This window comes from Bremia lactucae, assembly GCF_004359215.1.
Source record: "Bremia lactucae strain SF5 chromosome Unknown BlacSF5_NotPlaced_18_SHOA01000004.1_1233567bp, whole genome shotgun sequence".
NCBI lineage: Eukaryota > Oomycota > Peronosporomycetes > Peronosporales > Peronosporaceae > Bremia > Bremia lactucae.
Genome location: NW_027152030.1, coordinates 756,156 through 764,390, shown reverse-complemented (window position 1 = coordinate 764,390; position 8,235 = coordinate 756,156). Strand labels below are relative to the sequence as shown.

At 45.4% G+C, this 8,235-nt stretch overlaps 2 protein-coding genes across 2 annotated transcripts; both read left to right on the top strand.

Moving 5' to 3' along the window:
• Positions 1 to 3,088: 3,088 nt before the first annotated feature.
• Positions 3,089 to 5,002, top strand: CCR75_006991 (uncharacterized protein; the record flags this gene model as incomplete). The annotated part of the gene is made up of 1 exon (XM_067965055.1): positions 3,089 to 5,002. The coding sequence occupies one exon, from the start codon at positions 3,089 to 3,091 to the stop codon at positions 5,000 to 5,002; it is 1,914 nt and encodes a 637-aa protein (XP_067821768.1).
• Positions 5,003 to 5,232: 230 nt separating this feature from the next.
• CCR75_006990 (uncharacterized protein) lies at positions 5,233 to 7,863 on the top strand (the record flags this gene model as incomplete). Its single annotated transcript, XM_067965054.1, has 4 exons — positions 5,233 to 5,503; positions 5,568 to 5,633; positions 5,708 to 7,494; positions 7,575 to 7,863. 4 exons carry the CDS (start codon positions 5,233 to 5,235, stop codon positions 7,680 to 7,682), a joined length of 2,232 nt encoding a protein of 743 aa, XP_067821769.1. The 3' UTR covers positions 7,683 to 7,863.
• Positions 7,864 to 8,235: the final 372 nt, after the last annotated feature.

Sequence of the window (8,235 nt, the reverse complement as noted above, 5' to 3'; positions counted from 1 at the left end):
GAGGATGCGCTTTCTCCCTTATGCGAGGTCCTCAATTAGTATAAATGGAAGAATATCTACAACATGGGTGAGACTGGCTTGTTCTATCGGATGCAGGTAAGCACTCTGCGAAGGACACCAAATTTTGTTATCTGGTGGCTAATGCAACTCTTCTGTTTCAAGCTGACACTTCGCTTGCAACAGGGAGCTGAAGGGGTGAAAGCAAACAAGGAATAAATGTGACTGTCTACTGCAATGGTGATGGGTCCGACAGAGGCCCCTATGGATCATTGGCACTACGCCACTTCTCGCTGCTCCCGCCATGTCAATCTCCAGAACCTTGGCTATCAGTATCGCAGCAACAAGAAGGCCTAGATAACACAAATTATCATCTTGGAGTGACTGAGGGACTTCGATGGGAGAATGGCAAACCGCAAGGTGCTGCTGATCCTGGACAACTGCAGTGCACACGTCCTGCTTGCTGATCTGTCGCAGCGAATCGCAATTCGCAACACGACAATCTACTATATTTCGCCCAACATGACGTCGAAGCTTCAGCCGTGCGACCAGGGTATCCTACGCAACCTCAAAGCCTACTAGGCGCAGCTTCTCCCGTATGCTCCTTCAGGATCTCGACAATGGTGTCGTTGAGCCGGCAAAGATAAACATCTTTCATGCTATCTAGGTGTCAGTCTCAACTTGGTCTAACGATGTCCGCATTGAGACCATCCATAACTGTTACCGGCATTGCAACATCCGGTCAGAACCAGCTGATGCTGCACCAGTCCTAGAGGAGCAGTGCCTTGACAATGAAGTCATGGTGGAGATGGAACATCAGATTAGACGCTTCAGGTATCCTATCGTGATGAACATCCGCAACCTGCTAGACTATCCTACCGAGCGGATCACATCATACATTCCAGACGTGGATGAAATCATTGAGGACCACCTCCCGACTCAGCCTGAGGACGAGCAGGAATCGCTGTCGTAGATGCTCAGAAAGCACTCGAGTTGCTTGAGACAATCTGGCTGCAACAGGATGGCGGCGCGCTGGGTTTTCTCAAGTCCGTACAGCAGATGAAGGACAGCGTTGGAGCAATCCGCACAAACCAAATCGCTCAGCCTGACATACTGTAACGGGGCACTACGACTTGAACTGCTTCAGTACAAGTCCATTTCGCACTGCCTCAGTTGCAAGTGGTGCCCTACATTATTTCACGTACACTAGTACGTGCAGAGGAAGACTTCTCTTTAAGGCAACTAACTTAAAGAGGGTTAAATGAAAACTGTATTAATATAAGTAAGTATCTCTTCTATCTATCTTGTAAATGCAAACCTAATTATAATCTAATACTAAACATGCAATTGAATACTTATCTGATCTTATCTGTATCTCTCTTTTGTTTATCTCTACAGCTGATTAGTCTGCGAAATAGATAAAATGGTCTATACCTATTTATGGATAAGAATTTTGAACATAACTACATAGAGTAATATCCTCCAAATATTCTCTACGTTTTAGATAATATATTAATTAACAGCCTTTAAGTGTTAATTTCATGTAACGATACACCCCGTTACACATACGAGATTTCTTCAGACGTGTTTAGTGCTTTCAATTATTTTACAGTATCTGATTTTTTTCATCAAGAAAAATTATATGAATAATAAATTTAAAAAAAGGGACCTCAAATTGCATTTAATAATTAAATTACAAAGGTTTATTAATCATTAAATGTGCTCGATTAACGACGAAGTTAAATGAATAATTTAAGAATCTTATTAATTAACTCGGGATTTTCTTAAGACAGGCTCTTCTGTTCATTTCATTTTTCTACTTCAAATGAAAGGTAAATTTTGTCTGGCTCAATCAAATGTGAAACATTCTCAACATCTAGAGCTTCAAGCAAAAATTCTACAGCATATCAGATTTTGCTCGTCACATAAATTCTAGCTGGGTATGTGAGCCAGCTTCGTGAAAGACGCATCATTTTTTCCCTGTCAAAACAACTATTTCTCTGCTTACAATTATTGGGTAAACTATTCCTACGAGGAAACAGCCTCGACTGTAACCAGTATGTAACATAGTCGCATGTTGAAAGAGAATTAACGCAAGACAAAGTTGTCAACACGCAAACACACAGAAGACAATCGCGATAATGCACATATATTGGATTGTTCATGCTTGAACTTTATATGGCGCAATAGTCCCGAGTCCGTAGGCTTACAATTCGTGCGATTGTAAGCTCGTTGGCTGCAGTGCGTCCTATATGTCGCAGCTGAGCCATAACATAGCAGGCTATCCTGACAAATACAAACACAGTTTCCTGTAAGCATTTTTTATTAAATATAAACAGTCCCGATCGTTAGCGCGAATGACTATTTTTTTGGTCAAAGCTAAACTTTATCGCCTATATTACCAGGCTTTGGCTTCATAAAAGAGAAATCTACGGGGACGCGAGCTGGAGTAAGGGACCTCGAATAATCCAAGTGAAATATAATGATAATATCTATAGGTTATGTAGTTTTACGCTAGAGTTGCCATATCGTGCGTCTGTCGTAAAGCCGTCAGCTGGAATAAGAACGAATCTTAGCAAATGTTTCTATCAATATAGAATGCACTGCACACCCCTCCCGACTAAACCGACTGAATGGGCCGCCAATCGAGCTCAGAGAGCGACCAAGTTTCACGCCAAATACGCACAAATCACGCGATCGGATATTCCGCCGCTTGCCGTATGTATCAATTGGTCGAGACTGGCGCCGACAGCTGTTCTCGATGATTGCTTTTTCCAAGAACGTCGGTGCAGAACCAAGACATGTGTGTGCATGACACGGGCAACTCGCGAGTTTTTTACATCTGACTCTTATGCGGCTAAAGGCACAGTGCCGCACAAGCTCAAAATAACGACTCCTACAGTTTGCCTTGTCACGTGATCAACCTCGTTTTGAATTGATAGTGGCAAGTAAGTGGACTGCTATTGATTCCGGCAAGAGGGTTACGCAAGACTTTGGTGCAGGGAACAATAGAGCTGTTTTTATCGAACCTTCAGCGCAGATTCCAGGAAAGTTGCGCTGGCGTGACGCTTCGGGCTCCGGAGGCTGGACAATGCAGGTCCACCGACGGTGGCTCAGATTCGTGCTGGTGGTACTGCTCATGAATTCACAGGCCAATGCACAGATTTTTGCAGTGCAAAGTCGCGATGGGGATCCAGAAACGGTCTTGAATTTTAAAGAGGATCTCAATAATGGACGTGTTCCAACGTTGGCGACGCAACGACCAGAACGGCCATGGTTGCTTGACCAGAATGCATCGTCGGACTCGTCGGAACCAGCAGAGCCCTCGACACCGACGCCCGAGGTTTTAAAACCAACCGACGCACCAAGTACACGGGCGCCTTTGACAAGTGCTTCCCCGGGAGTGAATAATAAGGACGTAGATGCTACCGACAAACCTTTACCTGTTAACAAACCCGTCGATCCTGCAAAGCGCGACGCCAATCGAGACAAAGCGACTGGTGTGGTAAAGCCAAAGGACGAGACCACGGAGGTTACGTTTACAAGGTCCCCACTTCTTCAACAGACAGCGCCTGTGTCCGACGCCATCCCCACGGCTGACAGCAATGCTAATTTTGACAAGCCAACCTCCAGTCCTCCAACTGAAGTTGAAATCAAGCCAGAGGAGTCGAAACCCGTGCCAAATGCACCACCGAAATCAATTTCTTTAAAAGTGAGGAAACAAATCATCGATCCCGAGTCTGGATCGGACGACGATGCCAGTGTAGGCTCTAAAAGTGATTTAAACGAGACCCAACAGACTTTGAAACCTCCTACGAAGAAGGATGCCAGTACGATTCAAGAGACTCTCGAATCAAATACAGTCGATTTAAAGACAAGTAAAACAAGTGACAAGACTACGAAACAAGACAATTTATCCGACAATGGTACGGATTCAAAGCAAGAAGCAGATACGTCGCGATCATCTTCGTCGTCTGGATCGCCGTCGGCCGCGGCGTCCGTATTAGCTGATGCAGCATCGAATGCCACGAGTACTGCATCAAATACGTTAATGCTTGGTTTAATGATGGCAGGCGCGATTGCGCTTGTGTTACTGGTCGCCCTCTTTGTATACAAGAAAACCAATCAACTGGTCCAAGACGACGACCCTGGTCTTGAAAGAGGACGTCACGATCACACTCAAGGCGTGGCTCAAGCGTCAACAGTGGCGGCAAATTATCATCAGAATCACAACATGTCGCCAACAGGGTTTAGTGACGACAATTACCCGCCAAATCCTGGCAATAGCCAATTCGATCAGGAGCCTTACGATCACGATGGAGGTCGACTTACGTACAATGATCCAAACCTCGACATGTTGACACCACGAAGCCAAATCGCTTTAGCGCATTCTCAAATGTCCTTGCCACCAATGGCGCAAACAAATTCTTCACACGGTACGAGTCAGTATTCGCAATACTCGTCCCAGTCGTCGTCGTTTTATGGTCAAAGTATGTATAGCTCTGGTCACTCGGGGAATCACTTTCAATCAAAGTATGACAGTCGACATCGAGAGGATCTTGCTTCCGAGGACGAGAGCGATTTTGGGGGCGATTCGATTCAAGATCTGTCGAATGGATGGCATGGAATGGGTCAAAAAGGGTCGAAAAAGACGACAAAGCGACCGGATTTGTCTTTGGACGAGTCGTTTTTTGAACCCAAAGACTCGCGATCGACGTCAGCAAGTGATTATCACGGCCAAACGCGCTTTCAAGCGTCCGGCCAGACAGAATACCGCATGTCCACGGCAGATGAGAGCAGATATATGGGCGACGAGAGTTTTGCGGCCACGAATAGTAATTACGACCAGAGCCACTACAATGGCGACCCGAGTTTTCAAAGCAGCGGCTTTAGCGAGTTTGAGGCATCTGGTGCACCCCGCCGACGAGGGGATAGTAGCAATCATGACGCGTCTTCGTTTTATCGGACCAAAGATTCTCGATTTACGGACGCTTCATACTATTGAGCGACTTACGAGTCCTGACCAATTTTAATGTCCCTCAAAAGTTTGTCCATGGTTGTGTGTAAACCTACGGATGTCTGTCAAAATGGAATTCAAATTAATTTATACTTTTGGCGATTGTATTCCTGTAAATTTGTATTTAAATTGCGAATTTTTCATTGTTCGTGAAAAACAAATTAATATATAGATTGAAAGGTTTTCTTTAAAAAAAATAAAAACAACCGACTGATGTGATGTACACCAAGTGCGTCCGATCTCGTTCCGCAGTGGCAGAGACATCCTCGCCCCTTGGCAGACCTTGCAACTCTTCTTTGGCTCGTTGTTACGCCTCGTGGGGCGCGTTTAGTACGCAAGTGCCAATTCTTTGCAACGTATTGCAAGATTCAGTATCAAACCGCCGAATCTCTCGTGTTGCCACGAGTAGATTTAATACCGAGAACATCACGCTAGAAGACGCGCCATGGCGGACGCGCAGGATGTCCAGACGCTCAAGATGCAAGGCACGTGACATCGTGTGGCCATTTAAAGCACACTCTCTTCCTTTGTGACAATATCGTGTGGTTTGTAGTGGTACGGAAACACGAGAATGACCCGGATCGTCGACGTTCGACTCATTTGCGATTAGAACCGCCACGTACGTGGCCATGTTGCAGTCCTTTTTCGTGCCATGATGCGACTTTAGACACTAATACGCGTTGTAACACGTAGAATCCGATGTCCGATTAGCGAGTTCTTTCCAACGGGCCCGCACATCAGGCGTTCATCGCCTTCTTCGCTCCAATACTAGCAGTATCGGGAGCTATGTACCACCGACAAAGGAGAACGATAGTACTCCTACCGGCAATAATGCGTCTAGCAGCAACGCGATTGTTGAAAACGACAAGCTTTATGACTCGAAAGAAATGCCTTCCGTGCCTGAATCGGTCAAAATAGACGATCATCTCGCTACTGACCAAGTCGAAGACGATCCAGTGCCTTTGTATCTCGAACACACATGGACCCACGTGGTGCTTAAAATGACGGCGTTTACCGAAGAAGATACCGTCACAAGCTTTACGTTTGATGAGAAAGGAGGCGGTATTGGCCAAACTTGTGAGAATATTGCAAGTATACCTGCCGATACACTCCTTGCAGAGACCGACCACGCACGTGTGCTGTATAGTCACGGGCGTTTCTATTTAGTCAATGGCGACCAAGCAAATGGGGACACGTTTGTGCGGTTAAGTCCCGTGGAAACCCAAGCAAATGACGAAAATATGGGCGATCGTATGCAATGGCCTCTCGAGCCTCACGTGGCATTTCGAGTTGGAAAATCGGATTTTCTTGTTACATCGTTTCACGAAGAATTGCCAAGTCTTACGGTCTCGGCATTAAGTGGCAAATTAGCTGGCACGGAGTTTGTGATTACACAAGAAGGTGCAGGAATTGGTCGATCTGCGGAGAATCAAATCCATACAAGTGATGGGGAACTCTCTCGAAAACATGCTGCAATTTGGTTTGATGAATTGACGAATCAATTTTATTTGATTGATTTAAACTCGACGAATGGGACATTTATGAAACTCGTGGGAAGTTATCAAGAACCCTATCGACTGGAAATTGGCGACGATTTACTCGTGGCACAAACGTGTTTAACTGTCAATCGGTTTGACTTTGGAGCGCATGCCGACATGGGCGCTCGTAAACATATGGAAGACGCGCATACGATTATTCAAGACTTGTGTATTGAACCATTAAGTCGTTTGGGATTGCATCCCCAGTCATTCTTTGCTGTCTATGACGGCCATGGCGGTGACGAAGCATCTTCGTTTTTGAGTGACGTGCTCCACCATAGCCTCATTACCGCGTTTTTCATGCACACGAGTGAATTGAAACCTTTACTAACAATGACAATTGAGGAATTGCAATCAATCATCATGAAGCGCTTGACCAATGCGTTTGAACGTACGGATGAAGAATTTTTAAGGACCTCGGATCGTCCGCAAGCTGGAAGCACGGCCACGACAGTCTTTGTGGCGGGCAAGTATCTCTTTGTGGCCAACGTTGGAGACTCGCGCACTGTCTTGAGTCGCAATGGCACAGCTGAACGACTTTCAAATGATCATAAACCCAGTCGAACGGACGAAGCGCAGCGGATTCGAGAGACTGGCGGCTTTGTGATTCACGGACGTATTATGGGCGAATTGGCCGTCTCGCGTGCCTTTGGCGACGCCCCTTTCAAGTCGTTTGATCTCGTCGAGCCTTTGGTCGATGACATTGACACGAAAGCACGGAACGAGTACAATTCGCAGGAATTACCGGTGAATCCCAACGATATTTTAAAAGGTCCATTAGTGATTCCGACGCCAGAGTTTACCGTCACGGAATTAACAGACGAGTGCGAGTTTGTGATGCTCGCAAGTGACGGATTGTATGATGTGTTGAAAGATCAAGAAGCTGTGGATTTTGTTCGTCGAAAACTTGTCGAATTGAAAGATGTGCAACGGGCTGTTGAGGTGTGTGAGTGAGTGGATTGTGCTAGATGATGCTTGTGGTGGATTAATGGCGCGATTCTCTCTCGTTTTTCTTTGTGTAGGCGCTTATTGAGTATGCCATTTTTCATCAGCGGTCGACCGATAATGTGACATGTGTCGTTGTGATGTTTAAAGAGGCGAAAGAAATAGTGTGGCAAAGTTCCTCGTAAACATGAGTCTGAGCGCTAAAAAAGAGGACAAAACATCAATATATAGGATAGGACGGGACAATTACTACTATTGAACGAAAAATTGCCGTATGGGTTTAAAAAGAGTAAAACCACATTTTAGGAAGAGAATTTCTAAACTCACTTCATGCAGTTTTTAGTCAATTTAATTTCTGAATTACAGCGTATCACATTGCATTACATAGATCAACGCCAAACTCTCCGTGCACGATCACCAACTGCGGCGTTATCTGACGGCTTTCCATTGACTTTTTTGCGCGGTTTAGAAAAGTTGGAACCGTCCTAGAACGAAGTGCAAGTAAAGATTTTTTTAAATACAAGAATGCTGGTATCCCATCATGACCCAGACCGTCCCGAAAATTCAAGTAAGCGAAGCCATAAGTGCTTGAACTATCCTTTCCAAGTCACTTTAAAGCAAAGAGCTTGGAAGTTGGAGATAGATAATGGTGCTCAAAACCATGACCTTGTGCATCTTAGTGCATATTCTTCCGTACGCAGGCTTGGGAATACGGCAAGTCAGCAGGTGGTTCGCTTC